This window comes from Anabrus simplex, chromosome 5 (assembly GCF_040414725.1).
Source record: "Anabrus simplex isolate iqAnaSimp1 chromosome 5, ASM4041472v1, whole genome shotgun sequence".
NCBI classification, from domain to species: Eukaryota; Metazoa; Arthropoda; class Insecta; order Orthoptera; family Tettigoniidae; genus Anabrus; species Anabrus simplex.
The window spans coordinates 341,415,786-341,441,629 of NC_090269.1; the positions used below are offsets into that span (position 1 = coordinate 341,415,786).

Sequence of the window (25,844 nt, forward strand, 5' to 3'; positions counted from 1 at the left end):
TCAAAATATTCATACTTGTTTGACTTAAGTTTGATGGTACTTTGCAAACTGATTGTTTATTCTTCTTCCTCTTCTTCTTCATCCTCTGCCATCTCCTCACAGAAGAATGGTGATCATCATGGAATAATTTTTCTTATTTTATATATCCCATATCAGAGTTGTCACATTGTGGATGTCAATACCCTGCCAGAAGTCTTGTACCCAGGCTAATCTTTTCTTGCCTTGGTACATGTTTCCCTTCTATCCTGCCTCCTATGATCAGTTGTATTAAGCTGTACTTGTCCTTTGAACGATGTGACTGAAATAGGTTAATTTCTTGTGTTTTGTGAGGGTGAAGAATTAACATCTTCATTGATCATGTGGTCTACCCATGGATCTTCATTATTCTGCAGTACACCCACATTTTAAAGGCCTGTAGTCAGTTCATTGACAAAGCTTTTACTGTTCATTCTTCCAGCACCATAAAGCTTTGGTTGTAATATAATTCAACACACATAATGCTCAACTACACTATCATAAAATTCACTCAACTCAAAGGAAAAGCAACATATACGCTTATAATGTTATTGCCTGCTTCCAATCATGCCATGCAAAAATCACCACTGTTCAGGCCTACGCATTCAACAGAGGAGGCTGAAGAAGATGATAAAGATTCTGTCTATGATCTGCTTCAGAATACCTTTAACAAGATCAATGGACACAGGCATGGCTTCGAACATGTCATTGGGCCTTCCGGTTCAGCATTGCAAACAAATGATAATGGCCAATGTCTGATCTTATTCTATGGATGAAAAGTTTATGTGTTGGGAACACCTGCTTTGCGCATAAACACATTCACAAGGCAACATTGTGCACATCCAATGGTTTGATGATTAGTGAAATTGATTATATTTGTATGAGGGAGCGTTGGCGTTCTACATTGCTAGACATGCGTACCCTACCAAGAAGCAGAAGTGCACTCAGACCAATATTCAGTCACAACTACATTTTGTCTCAAGCTAAAGAAGTTACGCCAATCAGCATGCCCCTTTGCTTATTTAATTTAAAGTTAGAAACTTCATAATTGTTCCATATTGCACTGAGAATCACAATGTTAAGAAGAGAGTTAAGAGGTTCCACCTATTCAATATACTGATATAAAGTTGCACAAACTTATGTTACAACATGTTTAATTCAGGACCGGTTTCGACACATATTTGGTGCCATCATCAGCTGATTGAAAGAGCAGGGCAAAAGGTATACAATTATCAACATACATTGTAGCACCTGTTGGCATCTACACAAATAATAATAATTAAAAAATAGGAATTAGAAAAAAAAAATTTTAAAAATAATAATAATAATAATAATAATAATAATAATAATAATTAGAAAAACATGAATTAGGCAATGAGCATGAACGCTTAATAATAATAATAATAATAATAATAATAATAATAATAATAATAATAATAATAATAATAATAAATAGGGAAAAATAGAAAAATATCAATGTTGTGGTGGCTTCACATCTAAGCTTTGGAAAAGAGATGGTTAACTATCAATGTACCGGTACGCAAAATCAACAGCAAAATCAAACCATACGCAAGGTAAACATAACTTACAGGTCTAACAAACGACAACTACGGAAAGGAAGTGGAAGGTGATAGGAGCCCTATTGAGGTCCGTGGGAAAGTATGACGTTATGGGGAAGAAAAGGTTCACAATAATCACCCTCAGACTAATACTTATTAACAAAATGAAGGATACAGCTAAGTTATACTGATGCTCGATTTTGGTAAATGTGGAAATCTAGAGGAAACTCCGGCACACAAAATAAAATTCTACATAATCACGAAAGTTACGTTAAGTGGGAAAAGTCTGAAACACAAGAATGAATTTAAATTAATTATAATGCAATAACTTATCGCTTACCGTGAGAGACCGGGGACCGAAGGCGGGACGGACACAAGATGCATCCGCCCGCTGCAGTGATACGAATTCAAAGACATGGACAGTAAGCATCGCTCACACAAGGAGCCCAAAACCGGAAATCGTACAGTTACAAGTAATAATACCAATATAAATGGTCCGTTATTGGACATTATAAATTTTCCAGCTAGCTCATTCTTGGTTGCCAGCGTTTCGCCCTCATGTGCTAGGGTGGGCTCATCAGTTGGTACCTAGCACACTTACCAATACGCTGGCTAGCGCATACCGTGGAGGCCACTGCGTAGGCTAACTGGAGCCACCGGCAGTGCCAATGCACTAAGAGACTTTGTCTCATCACTAAAAATTGATGCCTGCTTGGCCATCAGATGATATAGATGTTGATTCCCATAGGGAATCTGAAATATTTGTCCTGAATGAGCAAATTCATAATACCAATATAAATGGTCCGTTATTGGACATTATAAATTTTCCAGCTAGCTCATTCTTGGTTGCCAGCGTTTCGCCCTCATGTGCTAGGGTGGGCTCATCAGTTGGTACCTAGCACACTTACCAATACGCTGGCTAGCGCATACCGTGGAGGCCACTGCGTAGGCTAACTGGAGCCACCGGCAGTGCCAATGCACTAAGAGACTTTGTCTCATCACTAAAAATTGATGCCTGCTTGGCCATCAGATGATATAGATGTTGATTCCCATAGGGAATCTGAAATATTTGTCCTGAATGAGCAAATTCATAATACCAATATAAATGGTCCGTTATTGGACATTATAAATTTTCCAGCTAGCTCATTCTTGGTTGCCAGCGTTTCGCCCTCATGTGCTAGGGTGGGCTCATCAGTTGGTACCTAGCACACTTACCAATACGCTGGCTAGCGCATACCGTGGAGGCCACTGCGTAGGCTAACTGGAGCCACCGGCAGTGCCAATGCACTAAGAGACTTTGTCTCATCACTAAAAATTGATGCCTGCTTGGCCATCAGATGATATAGATGTTGATTCCCATAGGGAATCTGAAATATTTGTCCTGAATGAGCAAATTCATAATACCAATATAAATGGTCCGTTATTGGACATTATAAATTTTCCAGCTAGCTCATTCTTGGTTGCCAGCGTTTCGCCCTCATGTGCTAGGGTGGGCTCATCAGTTGGTACCTAGCACACTTACCAATACGCTGGCTAGCGCATACCGTGGAGGCCACTGCGTAGGCTAACTGGAGCCACCGGCAGTGCCAATGCACTAAGAGACTTTGTCTCATCACTAAAAATTGATGCCTGCTTGGCCATCAGATGATATAGATGTTGATTCCCATAGGGAATCTGAAATATTTGTCCTGAATGAGCAAATTCATAATACCAATATAAATGGTCCGTTATTGGACATTATAAATTTTCCAGCTAGCTCATTCTTGGTTGCCAGCGTTTCGCCCTCATGTGCTAGGGTGGGCTCATCAGTTGGTACCTAGCACACTTACCAATACGCTGGCTAGCGCATACCGTGGAGGCCACTGCGTAGGCTAACTGGAGCCACCGGCAGTGCCAATGCACTAAGAGACTTTGTCTCATCACTAAAAATTGATGCCTGCTTGGCCATCAGATGATATAGATGTTGATTCCCATAGGGAATCTGAAATATTTGTCCTGAATTTGCTCATTCAGGACAAATATTTCAGATTCCCTATGGGAATCAACATCTATATCATCTGATGGCCAAGCAGGCATCAATTTTTAGTGATGAGACAAAGTCTCTTAGTGCATTGGCACTGCCGGTGGCTCCAGTTAGCCTACGCAGTGGCCTCCACGGTATGCGCTAGCCAGCGTATTGGTAAGTGTGCTAGGTACCAACTGATGAGCCCACTCTAGCACATGAGGGCGAAACGCTGGCAACCAAGAATGAGCTAGCTGGAAAATTTATAATGTCCAATAACGGACCATTTATATTGGTATTATGAATTTGCTCATTCAGGACAAATATTTCAGATTCCCTATGGGAATCAACATCTATATCATCTGATGGCCAAGCAGGCATCAATTTTTAGTGATGAGACAAAGTCTCTTAGTGCATTGGCACTGCCGGTGGCTCCAGTTAGCCTACGCAGTGGCCTCCACGGTATGTGCTAGCCAGCGTATTGGTAAGTGTGCTAGGTACCAACTGATGAGCCCACCCTAGCACATGAGGGCGAAACGCTGGCAACCAAGAATGAGCTAGCTGGAAAATTTATAATGTCCAATAACGGACCATTTATATTGGTATTATGAATTTGCTCATTCAGGACAAATATTTCAGATTCCCTATGGGAATCAACATCTATATCATCTGATGGCCAAGCAGGCATCAATTTTTAGTGATGAGACAAAGTCTCTTAGTGCATTGGCACTGCCGGTGGCTCCAGTTAGCCTACGCAGTGGCCTCCACGGTATGCGCTAGCCAGCGTATTGGTAAGTGTGCTAGGTACCAACTGATGAGCCCACCCTAGCACATGAGGGCGAAACGCTGGCAACCAAGAATGAGCTAGCTGGAAAATTTATAATGTCCAATAACGGACCATTTATATTGGTATTATGAATTTGCTCATTCAGGACAAATATTTCAGATTCCCTATGGGAATCAACATCTATATCATCTGATGGCCAAGCAGGCATCAATTTTTAGTGATGAGACAAAGTCTCTTAGTGCATTGGCACTGCCGGTGGCTCCAGTTAGCCTACGCAGTGGCCTCCACGGTATGCGCTAGCCAGCGTATTGGTAAGTGTGCTAGGTACCAACTGATGAGCCCACCCTAGCACATGAGGGCGAAACGCTGGCAACCAAGAATGAGCTAGCTGGAAAATTTATAATGTCCAATAACGGACCATTTATATTGGTATTATGAATTTGCTCATTCAGGACAAATATTTCAGATTCCCTATGGGAATCAACATCTATATCATCTGATGGCCAAGCAGGCATCAATTTTTAGTGATGAGACAAAGTCTCTTAGTGCATTGGCACTGCCGGTGGCTCCAGTTAGCCTACGCAGTGGCCTCCACGGTATGCGCTAGCCAGCGTATTGGTAAGTGTGCTAGGTACCAACTGATGAGCCCACCCTAGCACATGAGGGCGAAACGCTGGCAACCAAGAATGAGCTAGCTGGAAAATTTATAATGTCCAATAACGGACCATTTATATTGGTATTATGAATTTGCTCATTCAGGACAAATATTTCAGATTCCCTATGGGAATCAACATCTATATCTATATCAGTTACAAGTAGCCAATAAGAACACCGAATTCCTCTAGATTTTCATATTCACCAATAGGAAAGATCGTTATTCTGACCAATAAAAGTTAATTTCCTTATATGGGCAAGTTCAAGAGAGTTGGATTTATGAAACACAGAAATTTCACAATTGAAAATTTACACATGCGGCATAGATTGCCTCAAAAATAAAGACCCCTTTAAATTTTTCAAACACATTTTAAAATTACAGTTCTTGATGTACAGAATATAAAATGATAATACAATTTAGTTCAGTAATTCTCTCTTCTTCATTTGTACACAACACCTCGCGCTACTTGCCCCTACCACAACGCCGTCCTGATCCACCTTAGACAACTCCCCTAATTATGTTCATTCAATAATTAAAAATAATAACTTTCAATATGTTCTTCAAATAAACTTTTTCCTAATTCACATAAGTTCTTCAGTCTTTAAATGTTTCTTTAGTTTACCCAAAATGATGACAATACCAAAATTAAATAACATTACATGACAAGGATTTCTGTGGCTTCACTGATTTCTGTACACTGCTGTTCAACAATGGTCATATACACACACAAAATATATGACAATGTTCCACTCTAAAGGATATATGTAAAAATGTAACACTTTCATGAAGATGAAATATTCAATTGAAGTTCATTGTATACTCCTGCTGTGAGTGTTGAAATCACATATAATGATGTTGAATTAATGGATAAGAACTAAAGGATACATGTAAAAATGTAACACTTTTCACAAAGATAACATCTTTCGATTGAAGTTCATAAGCAATATCACATATAAAGATGTTGAATTAATGGATAAAAACTAATTAAGGGACTTGATTCAACACATTAAATCTTGAGGGTTGCCTTCTTATATTGTGATAAAAAGGATCTTGAAGGATGCAGCTTGTGTACAATTGTTGCTAGGCACGGAATAACATGCTTTTATTTTATCAGCACGTCCAAAGGTAGATAGAGACGTATCTGAGCTCCTAAGATATATTGTAGGATCTAAGTTCCTCAGTTCGATGTGGATTTAAGAAGTCTATAGAAAAAAGGAAAATTAGTTAGAAATAAAAACGAGGGGTATTTGTAAGTTAAAAACCAAACAGTATTATGAAGCTCAGCTTGTTCAGCTTGCCACGTTGGCTAGACATGTTTAGAGAAGCTAAAAAATGAAGTAAAAGTGGAAGTAAGGACAGATAATGAGCAGAGGTAAGAGAAGGGGGAGGGCTTAAGGGATGTGGGGGTAAGAGGAGTTGTCTAAGGTGGATCAGGACGGCGTTGTGGTAGGGGCAAGTAGCGCGAGGTGTTGTGTACGAAGTGAAAGATCGACCGCCTACTTGTAAACTTGAAGCTTTTAAAAACCAAGATAAGGAAGTCAAAAAGGATGTTCGGTTTCTCAGATAAGTCATTAAGGTTTAGGTTAGGATTTAAAAAATTGATCGATGTGTATAAAACAGTTTTCAGTGATATCAAGAAGAGGGCCTTTGTTTAGGACACTGAGAATTTCAATATCTTAGTCTAACGTGCTGAAATAATGTTTTAAGTCCTGCATATGTTGCCCTACTGCTGAAAACCTATTGTATTTTATCATGTTAATGTTCTGAGTATCTAGTTTTGAAGTTGCGTCCGGTTTGCCCTATGTAAGAAGAATTGCCAGTGGCGTACGCTGAGTCCAAGCCATGAGCTACCACTAGACTTAGGTTACCCCTTTTTGATGGTTGGTTTAGTGAATATCAAGCTGTTTAAGAGTTTCGAGCTGCAGCCAGTAGCCAACAGAGTCGCCTGTTGTGTTGTCATGACTGCTTCACAAGCTACTGTCCTGGCCTCTGGAACTATCAATACTCAACACCAGATCAGTGGAGATGGTAGCCTAAGGTTTAGCAAATTAAAGTCCGGCTTTGTGGCTAAATGGATAGAATGCTTGCCTTTGGTCCGATGGCTCCGGTTCGGTTCTCAGAATCAATCTCCTCGCACTGTTAATTCCCCTGGCTTGGAGACTGGGTGTTTATGACGTCTTCATCATTCATTTCAACTTCATTAGGTCACCACCAAACAAATGGCATGCACCATTATTATTATTATTATTATTATTATTATTATTATTATTACTATTATTATTATTATTATTATTATTATTTACTACACAAATTTATATTTTACAGCTTTACTAGAGGTGATACGCATCGTTTGCTGGTTTATGATCACGGGTTTGATTCCAGCCAACAAAAGAGAACACTACACCTGAAAGATTGCATTTCATTTTAGTAGATCTACCTAGAAAAAGAAAACTATATTACTCCTATAACAGCAGCCCTGCAGTCTTTCTACAAGGATGTACTGTAGAAGTAATGGGAGTGAAATATCAGCACTCTGTTATCTATGAGTATGAGGTCAGGAAGTATATACGATAAGGAACGCATGGCTGTTAGTAAGCAGTAGCGATCTGATGGACCGAAGCCTAGACAGCTATCCCCCCAGTCTCCGCACCTATCGGGCATACATCAGTAAGCCGCTCGAGGTGGGTCGAGGGGAGAGAGCCGCAGAGTCTGGGCTGCAAGATCGTCTCCAATGCCTTGCTCTCAGAAATACGTGCAACGTATTTTCTCATTGCTTTGAAGTTTTTTAAGTGGAACAATGTGTCAGATGCTTACATTATAATGTGTTTTAGATTTCCATCGTTCTTATTTGAGGTTTGGGCTTCACCAGTAGGCTTGGTAGCCCTCAGCATACACCGCTGAGAATTGCAGTTATTGCATTTAAACTGGTACACGCCTGACATACCTTAATCCCTCTCCCTTCTACCTCTGCTCATTATCTGTCCTTACTTCCACTTATACTTCATTTTTTAGCTCCTCTAAACATGTCTAGCCAACGTGGCAAGCTGAACAAGCTGAGCCTCATAATATTACTTGTTTTTTAACTTACCAAATTCCCGCCCCCCGTTTTTATTTCTAACTAATTTTCCTTTTGATATATACTTCATATATCCACATCGAACTGAGGAACTTAAATCCTACAATATATCTTAGGAGCTCATATACGTCGCTGTCCACCTTGGACGTGCCAATAAAACAAAAGCATGTTATTCCTTATCTAGCAAGAACTGTACACAAGCTGCATCCTTCAAGATCCTTTTTATCACAATATAACAAGGCAACCCTCAAGATTTAATGTGTTGAGTCAAGTCCCTTAGCTCGTTCTTATCCATTAATTCAACATCTTTATATGTGATTTCAACGCCCACAGCATGAGTGTACAAGACTGTCACGTTGCTTATGAACTTCAATTGAAAAATTTTATCTTTGTGAAAAGTGTTACATTTTTACATTTATCAGTTAGTTCTTATCCATTAATTCAACATCATTATATGTGATTTCAACACTCACAACAGGAGTGTACAAGACTATCACGTTGCTTATGAACTTCAATAGAATATTGCATCTTCATGAAAGTGTTACATTTTTACATATATCCTTTAGAGTGTGAACATTGTCATATATTTTGTGTTATGTGTGTTGATAATTGTATACCTTTTGCCCTGCTCTTTCAATCAGCTGATGATGGCACCAAATATGTGTCGAAACCAGTCCCAAATTAAACATGTTGTAACATAAGTTTGTGCAACTTTATATCAGTGTATTTAATAAGGTAGAACCTCTTAACTCTCTTTTTAACATTTTGCCCCTTTGCTGTCGATAAAATAAAGGGTCCTACAATTGTTTCACAGTTCCAACTCAAAACTAATCAACTATTTTCAGACATTTTTGCAGGACAATGTGGACATCAAAGGTCAATGGACGCACTTCAAACAAGCTATTGTTGACAGCACAGAGGAAGCAGTTGATCGAAGGTGACGCACAAATAGGGTCAAAAATTCCTACAAAACTTTACGAGGCAATAGTAATTAACTCTCAATTAAAAACGATGAAGTTGTCAACAGCGTACTGTATGTGTAACGTCCGAGCCCTTGTCATCACTCTTTCTCCTTCCCTCGCTTAGCCACTCCCCTCATTAAGGTTTAATCAAGGTAATTACACGCTTGCATTCATTCAGGTGTCACCAACAAGAGTGAACCTGCTCTGAGGCTGGAAGAGAATCGGTGAGGTGTATTACAATTATTTATCTTTTTTTTTTATAAACTAAATATTTCATTCCTCCTTATGTTTCCATTCCTTTTTTTCTTTTCAGATTTTTCTCACTATTTAGGTTTTTCAAACACAGCCTAGTACACTAAAGTTCCTTATTGACAACTTACGAAGCAAGGATCTGCACTGACAGTTTTAGAAGTCAGGCTGACTTAGTCGCAATTGTAACATTAGGAATTCAAGAAAAGTTCAGCAGACACTTACAAATAAACACAAAAGTCACATTTCTATGAAATGCATACCACCCTACTAGTGTGTATCCTGGATTTCAGTTCAACATGCAATGTGCTGATAGTAATGACTGTTGTTTTAACGGAAAAATAAGATTATCAGCCCCTAAGACCTGTAAATGAAAATTTTTGGTTTTTAGTAAAACTCTGAACTAGTAAATACTACATAATTCACCCAAATCACAAGATCTAAAGGTAAAAGTAAACCATACCTTTTACCTAGTAATTCATGTATTTAAATAAAATGTGTCATACTGAAATATTCAATTACTGTAAGGTACACAGGCATGCATTATTATTATTATTATTATTATTATTATTATTATTATTATTATTATTATTATTAATTTAGTATACTGTAAAATTCTCATTATTAAATTATAAAAAATGATAGGTGGAACTGAGTGAGCTAGCTATGAAGTTTTTTTCTTTTTTTGCAAGTTGCTTTGTGTCGCACCGACACAGATAGGTCTTATGGCGACTATGGGACAGGAAAGGGCTAGGAGTGGGAAGGAAGTGGCCGTGGCCTTAATTAAGGTATAGCCCCAGCATTTGCCTGGTGTGAAAATGGGAAACCACGGAAAACCATCTTCAGGGCTGCCAACAGTGGGATTCAAACCCACTATCTCCTGAATACCGGATACTGGCCGCACTTAAGCAACTGCAGCTATCAAGCTCGGTACTATGCAGTTTGAGTTATGTAGTAGTGAGCTTGAATTTGCGAGAGTGGCTACGAATTCCACAGGCGGCAGCCCTTAAGAGGGTTTTCCATGGTTTTTCCATTTTTACAGCGGGAAAATTCTGGAGCTGTTCATTAGTTAATGTCACAGTTGCTTCTGTCCCACCCATTGTCACTGTAGGACCTGTCTATGTTGGTGCAACATAAAACAAATAGCAAAATAGGTAGACTCTCTCTGATCTGAAATTCTTAACTTGCCTTAATTTTCCAAACTTGCCCCAAAAATTTTGACATTGTTTTACTAAGTTGCAGCACCCCTTTAAAAATTACTGAATATTGGAAAGGTACCAACCTGAGATTCACAAGGACTGCTTGCAGGAGTTCCAATTAGGATCTGTGGAGGAACCAATGCAGAATGGCTTGCTTCAACAGTTGGGTTGGCAGTATTCACAGATGTAGTTCTGGTGGTCAGTTGCTGTAAAAGGTTATATAAATAAAAAAGACAAAGATAATCAAAAGACAAACTCATCTACACAGGAATACCATATTTCACAATGCCTCCATCACAAACAATAAAGGAAGATTCTGGAATTTGGAAAAAATATGTTTTACAAGATGCATTCTCACTTTAGTACGAGCGAGTGTGAAATAACCAACAGATTTCAGTCGATCATAATTACATATATCACTATTGATCTGCATTCAGAGCTTATCCCCAGATGGCAGATTCCCTATCAGTTGTTAACTTAGTTTTTCTTAAATAATTTCAAAATATTTGGAATTTTATTGAACATCTCCCTTGATAAATTATTCTAATCCTTAACTCCTCTTCCTACAAATAAATATTTGCCCCAATTTGTCCTCTTGAATCCTAAATTTATCTTCACATTGTGATCTTTCCTACTTTTAAAAACACCACTCAAATTTATTCTTCTACTAATGTCATTCCACGCCATCTCTCCACTGACACATCGAAACATACCGCTTATTGAAGGTCATTATCCTCATGGTTAATCCGTATTGAATACTGTTATTAACAACAATTATTATAGGAAATTATTTAATGTCCACCTATTCAATACTATCCACCTTTACATGGTTACAGTTTCATACAATTATATCTCTTCATGGACATGTTTCGCTCATTTAATGAGCATCCTCAGCCTTAACTTAATCTTAAAATGAAGACCTTGAACAATAGTGCACATATTAAAAAATCAATTGTCAGTATTAAAATTTCATAGTCTCTAAAACTAATTTATATTACATCTAAAAGACAACACTAAACACTTCTTAAAAACGTGATAATTTGAGTGATTAAAATTATCACATGTTAATCCAAAGCTTTGTGTCTGAAACTAATAACAGATCTTCATCTTATAAATAGTAGTACCGAGCTCAATAGCTGCAGTTGCTGAAGTGCGGCCAGTATCCAGTATTCGGGAGATAGTAGGTTCGAACCCCACTATCGGCAGCCCTGAAGATGGTTTTCCGTGGTTTCCCATTTTCACACCAGGCAAATGCTGGGGCTACCTTAATTAAGGCCACGGACGCTTCCTTCCCACTCCTAGCCCTTTCCTGTCCCATCGTCGCCATAAGACCTATCTGTGTCGGTGCGACGTAAAGCAACTAGCAAAAAAAATAAAAAATATAAAAAATAAATAAACAGTAGTAAGCTTTTTATAATCTCAAATAGCTCCAAGGTAAACTCCAATATTACAGAAACGAAACTGAATACAAAAGTTATATGACGTAGTGAATCTGAGATGTGTGTATTAAAATAGAGTGTATCATCATCATCACTATCATCATCATCATAAATCTACAAATCTACAAATCTGACACCAGACAGAACCAAAAAAACCAAATAGGCCACATTTACGTATAATAACCCAATGATTCACCAAATTATGAATACATTCAAAAAACATGATACAAACATAGCCTTTAGAACAACTAATATGAACCAAAGTATACTTTTTAATCACGGTAAAGTTAATCAGGGAAACCATTGTTACTCGGGATCAGGAGTTTATAGATTAACATGCTCAGAATGCAGATTTTCATATATTGGGCAAACTGGGAGAAGCTTTTTTACAAGGTATATGGAGCATTTAACGCAGAAAAGCACAATAAACACTCAGCAATGAGTGTACACGTGAGGGAGACACGACACCATTTTACTTCCATAGAAAAAGATTTGACGATAATTAGAAGGATGGGGAAAGGTAAGCTTCTGAAGGAACTAGGAAGCCTGTACATATTTCTGGAGCAGAATTACAATAAAAATCAAAACCTCAATGACGTTACGGAAGTCAGAAGTCCATTACATGAATTAACACTCAAATTATTAAATACAGTTAAATCAGGTCAAAAAGGACTCCAACAGATGTTTAAGATGTTAGGTACAAAGGCTTCCGCCTCTCCTCCAAATGTCAAGCATGCTCTTGTCACTCGTGAGAATGCCTCTCCTATACCAGCAATGACGCAAAAGTGTCCGCCTACCTCCTCTCCCCTTCCAGGTTCCCCGCCGCCTCTGCCATACAGATACAATAGTAGGAGCTGCACTGGCAGACACGCTAAGAACTCCGGACCGGTAGGACGTACCTAACATCTTGAATAACAAGTAAGTACCTATTACAGTTTGGTCAGTTAGGAGAATTCCACATATCCACAACATTAAATTTTTCTTTTTTCATTACAGATCCTACAATCCATTTAACTTAGTCGAAGGTCAATCACGAAGCTTTATACTTCGTAAACTGTGTAACACAACCTATTATCTACATCCATATATATATAAAATAAAGAGCTTTGTCTGTACATTGCTCAGATTTCAAAAATAATGGTATATCTGTATCGGTCATTTCCACACTAACAAGGAAATGCACTTTGTCCTTTTCCAAAATTTCTGTATGTATGTATGTATGTATGTATGTATGTATGTATGTATGTATGTATGTATGTATGTACATGCATCACGAGAAAACAGCTGAAGAGAATTTAATGAAAATCGGTATGTTAAGTCGGGGAATAAGCCAATATAATCTAGGCTATAAATCATTTTATTCACTCCGAGCAAATTGGTAGTTCAGGGGAAGGCCTAAAATTTAATTCTCAAATATTTCTGTTATTAGTGGCCCTAAATACTGCATAACTAAAATTATAAAGAATTACATTTCCGATCAATTATGTCTTATACATTCTTATCGTGCTGGCTATGATAACAGAGATATTCATAAATTTGTATTTTTGTTGCTAAGTCCATATTAACGCCAAGCCACGAGAAAATGGGTGAACAGAATTTAATGAAAATCGGTATATAGTCAGAGAATAAGAAACTACAGTCTAAACTATAAGCAATTGTATTCACCCTGGATGAAATGGTAGTTTAGGGGAAGGCACCTAAAATTTAATTCTTAAATACCTATGTTACTGGTCCTATCGAAAAGTACTACATAACATAATTTATAGAGAATACAGTCCGTCACTTAATGGAAAAATACTATGAACACAACCGAGATTTGTGGTTAGCCTTTCTGGATATCAAGAAAGCATTTGATGCTGTGAACAGAGAGAAGGTGTGGGAAACACTGATGAAAATTGGAATACAGGATGACATGATATACAGGATCAAGAATTTGAATGAAGATACCTGAAGTAAAGTCAAAACACCTGTGGGTATGACTGAAACCTTTGATAAAAAATCTGGGTTAAGACAGGGTGGTGTTTTGTCTCCTCTTCTTTTCATCACTGTGATGAACAAGATTCAGAGAAAAGTTCACCAAACAATTGGAGGTAAGAAAATGAAAGTTAACTTGTTTGCGGACGATACATGCTTGTGGGGAGACTCTAAAGAAGACCTTCAGGGACAAATAAACTCCTGGACAGAAGCTGCTAAAGAATATGGACTCATCTTCAGCCAAGAGAAAAGTGAGGTATGGTCATGAAGAGATACGGACAACCAATGGGACACATTGAAACGGAGAGGAAACAGCTCCAAATATCTTGGAAGTGTTATCTCTGATATTGGTTCTAGAGACAAGGAAATTTCGCACAGAATTCAGGCAGGTAGCAACTTTTACAAAATAGTTAAAGACATAATATGAAACAACAAAATACCAACAAAATGTAAGAGAGTCATATATGAAACCTATTACGTACCAATCCTGACCTATGGTTGCGAAACATGGACCATGAGAAATAAAGATGTTAGTAGAATCCAGGCAGCAGAAATGAGATTTGTCCGTAGCACGATCAGTAAAACACGGAGGGACAGAGTTCGTAATGGGGAAATCCGCAAGCAAGCTCAACTTGTAAGACTGCAGGACAGAATAACAGCACAGCGACTGAGATGGTATGGGAGATAACAGATTACTGAAAAAAATCTACGATCTGAAACTTGAAGACAAAAGACCAAGAGGGCGACCAAGACTCAGGTACAAGGACATGGTGAAGATTGACATTCAACAGCGAGGACATACTTTGGAAAACATCGAAGAAGGAGAGAAGTTCAGAGACCGCAACTGGTGGAGAAGCCTTGTTCGCTGACCCATCGCTTAAGATGGAAAGGCGTGTGATATGTATGTATGTATGTATGTATGTATGTATGTATGTATGTATGTATGTATGTATGTATGCATGTATGTACAATTTCCAATTACTTATGTTTTATACAGTTTTACCGTACCAACTTCCCCGTTGCATTTCTAGGGTAACGTTAAGAGCTATGCAATTTATTACTACCTTACTCACAATGTGTACACTACCTAACCTAGGATTCTGTATACAATGTAGAATTCCAAAGCGAAGCACAGGTACATCAGCTAGTTGAAAAAAAATTTGACAGTAACTTCAACTGGGTCCTACTTTTGTCTTCCGCACATATTCTGTGTTCTGCCTGTTGTGTCTTAAGGCAGTATGAATTCTGGTGTATTCACAATTCATCATGATTACACTATTTTAATACACGTATCTCAGATACACTACGTCATTATAAGTTTTGTATTCAGTTTCGTTTCTGTAGTATTGGAATTTACCTTGGAGCTATTTGAGATTATTAAAAGCTTACTACTGTCTATAAGACAAAAATCTATTATTAGTTTCAGACACAAGGCTTTGGATTGACATGTGATAATTTTAATCACTCAAGTTATCAAGTTTTTAAGAAGTGTTTAGTGTTGTCTTTTAGATGTAATGTAAGTGTTAGAGACTATGATGTAATTTTAATACTGACAATTGATATTTTTAAATGTGCACTATTGTTCAATGTCATCATTTTAAGATTAAGTTAAGGCTGAGGATGCTCATTAAGTGAGCGAAACATGTCCCATAAAGAGGTATAATTGTATGAAACTGTAACCACCTAAAGGTGGATAGTATTGAATAGGTGGACACATTAATAATTTCCTATTATAATAATTGTTACATACCGCTTAGTCGAACAGCTCATCTTCTTTCTCCCAAGTCTTCCCAGCCCGAACATTGTAACATTTTCATAACACTACTCCTTTGGAATGTATTATTTTAATCATTTGCTTTAATTTGGTCCGTATTGACTTATATCAGATAAGAACCCTGAAAAATTACTGGTAATGTTATGTTGCCTTGTCAATACCAATAAAAAGCTATTTAATCCGTATTAATTAAACTATCGTACATATTTCGAAAACCACATTCATTCTCTTCATCAGCGACCAAAAAATCCACTAAATAATCTGTGCACCCAATTCTAAACATATTAACAACAAACCATTAAATCCAATATATAAAAATAAATATTTGTTCATTCCTCTCGAATAGACAAAAAAAAACTACTTAACTACTTAACCAATTTTGCTGAAAATTTCAGAATTTGTTCTTATTAGTTCTGAGAGGTTTTAGGAAGTGGTTTGAACAAAATCTGATAGGTAGTTTTATATGTTGATAATTTTATGTAATTAAATTAATTACAAAGCTGCACCAAGATTTGGACCGACCTTTATGGACAGACTGTCGCTAGGCGACAGCGACTTAATCTGTATCATGATAATCCGGTAAGAAATGTTGTATATAGGATGATGCGAACATGCTGCCATGTTTTATGAAGTACCTTTCTTGGTAGGAGGTTCATGATTGTGGCTGTATACAGGAGGATGGTAACACGCTGCCATGTTTTATTGAGTACCTTTCCACATCTCCTCCTAAACCATTGGAGAAATTTCAACCAAACTTGGTACACTTATGAATTACTACTGTATCTGGAGACTAAAAATGTGGGGGTGCTAGGGGTGGCATATAAACACAATCGAAAATAAGTTTTGGGATCGCTGAGATGAACAGTGACATTCTGAATGCCGTTTAAGTCAAAGTTCAGCCCCATCAGCATAGAGGGTGAGAAGAAAATGTCCATAAAAGACCGGATGGTTATATGTGTGTATGTTCCAGCGTAGCTCTCAACCAAACTTGGTATAAATAAGACTTACTATCTGGAAATAAAATGCTGTGGGGGCAAGAAACCCATAGCACCCCAAGGGGAGGAGGAGAAATGTAAAAATTTCAAGTTCCATATTAGCATCAAATCCATAGTTTTTGCGGTCAACAAGATGAAACGTGACACTCTTAATGCCTTGTAAGTCAAAGTTGAGCACCCAATCAGAATGGGGGTTGGAAGGGGTGAAAAAGAAAATGTATAAAATTACCGAAATTATGAATGAGTATGTTCCAGCACAGCCCTTAACTGAACTTGGTACACACATGACATACTATCTGGAAAAAATACTGTGGGGGTAAGACACCAATAGCACCCCTAGGGGAGGGTTTGATATATAAAAATGAGCAAAAGCGACCAATGTTAGTGTTGAATCCTTGGCTTTCGGGGTTGCTGAGATGAACTGTGACACTCTGGATGCCGTTTAAGTCCAAGTTCAGCCTCCATCGGCATGAGGTTTGAGAAGGGGTGAACAAGAATATGTCCAAAATGACCGATATTTTTGTTAAGTCCACAACTTTTGGGCTTCCTAACCTGACTCGTGACAGTCTCAGTGACAGTTGGAATTGTGTACATTGCATCTATTGAACGAAGCATAAATACAAAGAGTTATACTTTTATTATTTGTTTGAAAAAATCAGCTACTTTCCTGACAATCTGGACTGGCACAAGGAAGCAGTTTAACATGAAATTATAATCTCAAACAAAAAATAAAACACATAACAATAACTTTAAATTTACAAAAGATTTTGTAAACTAACAGTCAACATCACAATAAAAAATCTACAAAAAAAGATAAAACTTCAAACTATTCATACAAATCCTAAAATTAAACATTCAAAGAAAGTGACCAAGCAGAGCTGGGTACTACAGCTAGTAAGTTATAAACTGAAATACAAGAACAGCTATTTAAATAAAATCTTTAAAATTACATTAAAAAATAATACCAAGTAAAAAAAAAAAAATGATTCAGTTCTAAAAGGTCGTAAAACTTCAGGTGTGCTGTTCTACACTGATTTTACAACTTTGTAGGTCACACTGCTGGACGGCAAGGTCTTTGATGACAAGTTACATTGTGTTAAAACATCTTCTCAAAATATTCTGATAATGCCTCTAAAAACAATATGTGCATCGAAAATTTAAAACTTAAAATTTATATTGCAGCTCCTTCTGTATTCTTAATACGGTGTGTTGAAAATACCTCCAAAATAGCTAACAACTTTCTAGCTGGGTTTTGATTAAGTTTTCCATTATACTATAAAACAAAAAGAAAAAATACATATTATTTGCAAGATATATGACAAGAAAATATGCAGCAGCCACAACAGTAAGTCTATTTATTAACTTTATTCGTCAATTTAAAGATCTTGTTTAAGCAAGTATTTCTCTATGTTGGGAGTTTTTCCTCCAAAGCCTTCAGTAGTCTCATACCATATCTGAAAGGTAACAATCACATTTAACCCCTGAAACTACACTGCCTTTCTTGTTATTTTCACAATATTGATGCCCACCTTCTCTTGGGTGTAATTTGAGCATTTTGATTGGGGTGTAGGGCATGAATTACTGGGAGGGTCCAGGGGTCCTCCCTTTCAAGAGCAATGTTAATAATGATGCTTTCACAGCCCATACTTGTAGACATAATATAGGCTTTGAAGTTGTGGAGCAAAGTTCATTGTGAAACATAAAGACATTCACTTTGTTTTCTTGACATGGCATAAGCCCAAAAGCCTATAACATGACTATAATTCAAATGAATTTGTTACTTGGCATGTTTTTATCCATATAAGTAAAAAAGAAAAAAATCATGCAGACAACATGGACAAAAACAAAACTTTATTTTACATCATTTGATCACATCATATTTTTACACAAAATGAAGTCTTCTTTTTCGATCTGAATTAAAGTCATTAATTACTTCTGAAATAGCAACATCAGTACTCCTTTTGATAGCTAAAAAAGCCAAAGAGGATAACCTTCAGTGGCCAATCATGTTCCTGCAGTATGTTTTTAAACACCGCAACAGTAAAAATCATCTCATAGGCTGCTGAATTCATTGTAGCTGTAAAAATACAAATGGAAAAGTTAAAAAATGACAGTGAACACACTTTTCAAATAATTCTCTACAAAAATGGCAGCTCTTTCTTGGATATTTCTTTTTCTTTTAATTCTTTAATTTTGTACAAACCACTGCAGCTCAGACAGAAGTAGTTTCTTGTCCAAAGTGTAAACTTTGCAAACATATTTTACACTACAGTATGGTTCCAGTGTATAGGACCCTCGCCAGGATTACCTGATTCAAGAATTGGAAAAAATCCAAAGAAAAGCAGCTCGATTTGTTCTGGGTGATTTCGGACAAAAGAGTAGTGTTACAAAAATGTTTCAAAGTTTGGGTTGGGAAGAATTGAGAGAAAGAAGAAGAGCTGCTCGACTAAGTGGTACGTTCCGAGCTGTCAGCGGAGAGATGGCGTGGAATGACATTAGTAGACGAATAAGTTTGAGTGGCATTTATAAAAGTAGGAATGATCACAATATGAAGATAAAGTTGAAATTCAAGAGGACAAACTGGGGCAAATATTCATTTATAGGAAGGGGAGTTAGGGATTGGAATAACTTACCAAGGGAGACGTTCAATAAATTTCCAATTTCTTTGAAATAATTTAGGAAAAGGCTAGGAAAACAACATATAGGGAATCTGCCACCTGGGCGACTGCCCTAAATGCAGATCAGAATTGAATGATTTTATTGATTGATTGTGGCCATGTCTACTTCGCTTCCACTTAGAACTTGACTTAAAAGGTTGAGAATATCCAATTTATTTTCTTGAAGCCTGACCTTTATCTCTTCCTCAAGTATGTCAATAACAGAAAACAGCATTGTATTGTTGTAGTACTGTTACTCTGTCTCAAATGGAGCTTTACTCCCACTGCCCATTTTTGCTGGATTGTTGCCCCCCCACCCTTTTTTTTGAGAACTCTGCTACTTTAAATCCACATTTCTCAGCTACCTCCACCCCCGCGTAGTGATTGAACAATACCAAGTAAAAAAAATTATTCAGTTCTAAAAGGTCGTAAAACTTCAGGTGTGCTGTTCTACACTGATTTTACAACTTTGTAGGTCACACTGCTGGATGGCAGGGTCTTTGATGACAAGTTACATTGTGTTAGAACTCTTCTGAGTAAAAGTAAATCGAATAAAACGTTGAAATCCCGCATACTTTTTAAAAGAACTTCAACTTGTCTACCACTGGCAGGGTCAGTCCGTGAAATTTTTTGCAGAGCTGACAGAGTGGTTTCAAAGTTATTTAACAAATATTGTATACCTATTTATTTTCAAGTAAAATTAATAGTGTTAGTCAAATATGAAAGAACGTTTCTACATAATGATCAAAGTTTGATTAAAAAAGTAATAAACATTCGTGCAAACTGGCAAATGTTAATCTAAGAAAATAAATACAGTAGAGGGTTTACTTACCATTTAACTATTATATATAATTACAGTATTTCATTATATTATGGAGCAAAACAGAATAGCCATTAGACAAAACTACAGGAGTTGCACGAGACAAAGACTATACAGTATCATAACCAGTGTCTCCAACGATCGGCAAATATGCGTACGCAATATAATCTGATCATCAAGGCAGTCAAGTAAGGCCGCAGCCCACAGCCTGTGGGTGAAGGTGAAGGTAAAATTGCACAATAATAGAATCTACTTCTATCAACATTATATAGGTATACAATTTTGCCACAATCATTTTGTTTCAAGCACAGTAACAAAAAATGTGCTTGTAATATATGCATTCCTAAGTTTGTAACATAGGAATATTATAATATTGCAGAGAGTGGGGGAAGGGGGGGAGAACTGAACTCCTACCACTTGGCACCTCTGAATTACACCTATTCTCCTTCTCCACCAGCAATGTTATTGTCGTCTTCACTCATTTACCCTGATTTGGTCCCTCCTTATTTATGGCTCCTAGAAAGAGGGAGTTCTAGTATTATAAAGCCCCTAGAAATTGGGGCCACCTCTTGGTTGTTACGATGGTTTTCAAACTACCCCGTTTAATCAAAAAGGTTCCTTCCTGTTATGTGAAATATGCCTTCCAGAGGTTATAGGTCCCCCTGTGAAGGAGCACAGTCAGCTAGATGTTCAAGATTCATAAAAGATTATTATTGGGAAGGTACAAACAAGTGTTAAATCAAGTCATTTATAGAGAGGAACACGAAAAGGAACACACAACACGATGAACATGTTCTCTAGTTATATGACTTGCAAATGTATGAACAAATCAAAGTAAATTTTATAAAATTCTGAAACAGAATGGCTTTTTCATTTGATTTTATTAGCTTCCTGAAAATTATCAAGGCTGCCACAAGGACAAAGCATAAAAATTACAGAAAACCTGGTTATACAATTGCTGATAAAAGATCGGAAAATAGTAGGAGAGAATAAGGACAATAACTATTATGTAGCATATGTGATTTTGTAAAATCGCAAAAAATCCCTTAACTGCCGAGATTCCAATGTCTTGTATGGTATTATTAGGGAGGCCTAGCATTTTGCAGGTCTTTACAAGCTCAGTACTGTTCCATGAGCACCAACCATCAATCTCATCACCTCAATACATTCAAGGGTGTACTTATTTTTATAGTGTATTAAAGGTTATGGTCAATTATTTGTCTGTTATTACAATAACTTATTCAGGAACTACCTCAATAATTTATAAATTCATATTAATTTATACACTCGTAAATTTAAAAAGATATGGCTTCTATTACCTGTTCAATAGATTTACTCTTCTCCTTTGCTTTGCGTATTTCAGCTTCACGCAGGGCTATTTCAAAACTCTTATCTGAGGTGGTTGAATCATGAGAACCATCTCGCCTTTCTGTAACTCCAGGTTCCAAATCACGAGGTGAGAATTCTACCAGAATCCAGGGGCAAGAAGCAGGCTTAGGAGCAGGCCGACGGAGTCTGGGTGATAATTTCTTAAAAAGAGCCGTAATACGAGACCTACAACAATACATTCAACATCAGCTTAAAATAAACTCAGGAAATTTCATTTTACATAAGAACAAGATCATGCTTGGTACAGATTAATTATAAATATGAATTTATGAAAGAAGATTGTTTGTTTTAAAGAGCATAACAAGAGAATTATTAGGCCTCAATGAGAGAAAATTAATCACCAATTCTCTGCTCCAGCAAGTTGGTGCAAGTATCTACAAGCATCATCCAGTTTGTCCTGTCCCTCCACAGCTGATGTTCTACTATTTGCTGGCAAGGTATTTGAAAATTGCTTTTCCCAACCATCGTGCTCTTGAGGTCCTACTGGAGCCATCCTTCTCATATGTCCATCCCATCGTAATCTGATTAATTCTAAGGTTTTCAACAAAACTGTCCAGTCCAAGTTGTTGCTAGATATTCTCATTCCTTAATTTGTCTCTCCTCATCTTCTAAAGACATGAACTGAGGACTCTTTGCAAGTCCAGTCTAAGTTGCTGCTTCCAGTCCATACTTTAGAATTGGTACAAGATATGTTTTGTATAGTGTGATCCTTGAAACTTGGGAAATGTGTCATCCCAAAGAAGTTGATGAATGGAGTGGTAGAATTTTGGCGCAGTTTGTATACTATTGTCTATATCTTGCCTTTTGGTATTGTCAGACAAATCAAAGCTCCCTTAGTATTTGAAGTTATTAATAATGTCTACTTCTTCGTTTTTCACTCAGAGATGGACTGCTTCAGGATTTTGACTGATCATCAAACAAATTATTTCAGTTTGGCTGATGTCCAGTACCATTCTTTCAAATTCTTTTTGCCAAAGATTTATTTTAGCTTGTGATTCTGCTTCTATCTCACCCCATAGCATAACAGCATCAGCAAATACAAGCGGATCTGTTGTTCGACTCAGGCTGTAGAACATGGATTAGAGTTTGCTGCTGCCACGTTCGAGCATGGGAGGTAAGAGATCTTGAACAGTATCAAAACAGTATCACCTTTACCAATCAAGTATTTTTATAGGTTATTATTTATCACTAAAAATAAGGTCTTACATGTTACATTTAATTTAGTTCCATACTCTATCTCACCAAATTATTAACATACATTTACTGCCTAATACACAAAAGTACATTATAAGATGAAGAAGCAGCAGCACCTCATCTGCCCCAATCCCCTCTACCTTATACAGAACCAATGGGGCCAATGACCTAAGATGTTAGGCCCCTTTAAACAACACTCATCATCATCATCATCATCATCATCATCATCGAACCAATGCACACACATTCCCATCACCCCACCCTCACCATGAAACAGAGCTGCTACCTACAAAATTTACCCTCACCCCACTACTCAGCTACAAAGACTCGGGTCGGAAATAAAACCTGACGTCTGTCCAGACACAGCTACTGACACAGCAGCTAAGGTAAGTACAGGAAAATTTCCATAATTTACTAAAGTGACAATATAGGACTAATACATTCATTATTTGTTGACATTTGTTCATAGTATCATGAATTCATGATAACTGACCAGTTTATGCAACATAAACATTATTGTATATATTTGCCCATGATTTAAAGTGATTTGATAGAATTTGAGGATATTTTTGTAGAATAAAACAGGTAATTTTTTGTTTAATAATGTGTATTTTTTACAGGTATGTTATAGTGACATATATTTTGAACTAGCTGATGTACCTGTGCTTTGCAATGGGATTCTCAGAAAGACTGACTTTGTAGTTTTCCTAACTGAATTCAACAGAGGTCATTAAAAAAATATCAGTAGGAATGTAGCAATTAAAAGCAATGTTATCACATAAAATACTCTAACAAATGAAAAACTGCACATTTTCTCAGTTTTAACGAACAGTACTATGGTTAAAGTAGAACAATAAAAGTTTGTTTTCCATCTATTCAATACTTTAAAAGCAATCATAAAATTAGGATCTCATCCTTATTTTATTGCTAAATTATTAAAAACATAGGACATGTTTTGTTCAATTATTGAACATCTTCAGCTACATACATTTTTTTTTTTTAAACAAGGTTAAAATCGGTAACATTATTCTAACAACTTGCAACTAATAACTTGCAACTTATTGTTTACTGCTAACAGACTTAATCATAATAACTATTAAAATTCTTTTGAATATAAAACAACATATATTATGTCGTCTTATTAAAACAATATTACTATTTGTAGTGTTTGAAACTTTAAAATCTTGTTCTAAATCTGAATACAATGTCACAAGTTAGTCAGATGTAAATGCATTTATGATCTGTTGAAGTTGTTGAATATCTTAAAATTATTTGTTGGATACACATTAAAATCTTTTTGCTACTATTGGTGTGAGCTTTACCACACTTTGTACCTTATGAATATAAAATCTTAGTGCACTCTCAAAACAGTTGAGTTTGGGCGTGACTAACAGTCTTTTTGTCCGTAAATTAACAAAATGAAGCACACTGTTGATTATTATTTATAAAGTTGTCATACTTTAAATCTTTAACGTCCAATTGTTGAAATTCACGACTTGCTTGTAAACTTTACCAATGTGGAGCAATTCTTCAAAACTTTAGCATGAACTCTGTCAAATGGTGACTGTCAAGTTATGATGATAAGCAATTAGTAACTTACTCGAATTTTATGAAAGTAAGTTTGTTGACATCTCTGTAACAGAAAAAAAAAAAAAAAAAAAAAAATTGTTAAATTATGTTAGATGGTATTAAAAGTTGAAGAAACTAATGTTGAAGGATCAGCACTTACCCTTTCTACTTCTGCCTGTATTTACATTTGTGCACTCAGCTGTTTGACGACTACTTGTGCTCCTCGTGTTGTATGTGTGTCTCCGTATCTGTGGGGCATTGGGAGGGGAGGTAACAGAGGGCGGCGTTCTAGCGAATGACGTGGTTCTTGGAGGGGAATGTTCAGAATTTGTGTGGAGGGGTGTTTGTATATTCGTAGATTGACTGTTATTGTTATTCAGGATAAAATTGTTTGTCAGTTTTGTACTATTGAGTTTGAATGTTTGTATTAACTTCGGAATTTGTTCTATTAATGGGTTTTTTATTTCTATTTCGTCGTTCAGGTTTTTATCTTTATTGAAGTATTTGTCTAGGTAAATATGTATGTTCTCTAGCTCATTCATTAATTTTCCTTTATCGACCTTTCTGATTATTTTTAAATCCTTTTCTATTGTGGTAAAATGGTGTCCTTTTTTTGTATATGATTACTCATCGTGGAAAATTTGTTATGTTTAGCTGCATTTACATGTTCCAAATATCTAGTTATAAAACTTCTGCCAGTTTGGCCAACATAAGAAAAACCACAATCTGAGCAAATTAGCTTATAGATTCCTGAACTTTGGTATTTGTTATTGCGTGAATTTACACTATTGTGGTTCAAAAATATATTTCTATTTGTATTTTGGGTTCTAAATGCAATATTGATTTGCCATTTTTTGATCGGATTCATGATTTGGTATACAGCTGGGTTGGTGAATGTAAATGTTGCGAATTTTGGTTTTTCAGTTTTGATCGGAATAAGGTTAGTAGCTAGTTTCGATTTCACTCTATTAATGATTTTGTTGACGACATCTATTTTATAACCGTTGACTGAAGCTAAGTCTTTTATAAATTGAATTTCTTTCTTTAAACTATTATCAGAAAGTGGATTTTGAAGCCTCTGTATACCAGACTAAAAAAAAAGCAGCTTGTTTTTGTGCTTTTGGGTGTAGGGAATCTTTTTTAATAGCTACTGGGATGTAAGATGGCTTTCTATAAATCTGAAAATTAAATTTATTTTCTGTTCGTGTTACTGTAATATCTAAAAAGTTTAACGAATGATTATTTTCTTCCTCCTTAGTGAATTTTACTCTTTGGTCTAGATTATTTAAAAAGTTTAATATATTATCACTGTTATTAAGTTTGCTATCTATTATAACAAAGGTGTCGTCTACGTATCTCAGCCACAAACATAGTCCTTTTATGTTTGATTTTATTTTGCTGTGCTCAAGATGATCCATGTAAATATTTGCTAAAATTCCTGATGTGGGGTCACCCATCCGCAAACACATCTGTTTGTAAATTTTATCATTGAATGTGAAATAATTGTTGTTTAAAACAAAATTTAATAG

General features: G+C 36.5%; 1 protein-coding gene across 4 annotated transcripts in view; it reads right to left on the reverse strand.

Annotated features, from left to right (window-relative positions):
- LOC136874084 (platelet binding protein GspB) overlaps positions 1 to 25,844 on the reverse strand; it is a 636,502-nt gene that overhangs the window by 431,296 nt on the left and 179,362 nt on the right. For all 4 annotated transcript variants that reach the window (XM_067147621.2, XM_068227653.1, XM_067147622.2 and 1 more), the window contains exons 4-5: positions 21,483 to 21,717; positions 10,588 to 10,710 (exon numbers count right to left, since the gene is read on the reverse strand). In XM_067147621.2, coding sequence (XP_067003722.2) covers positions 10,588 to 10,710; positions 21,483 to 21,717 — 358 coding nt within the window. The remainder of the gene's footprint in view (positions 1 to 10,587; positions 10,711 to 21,482; positions 21,718 to 25,844) is intronic.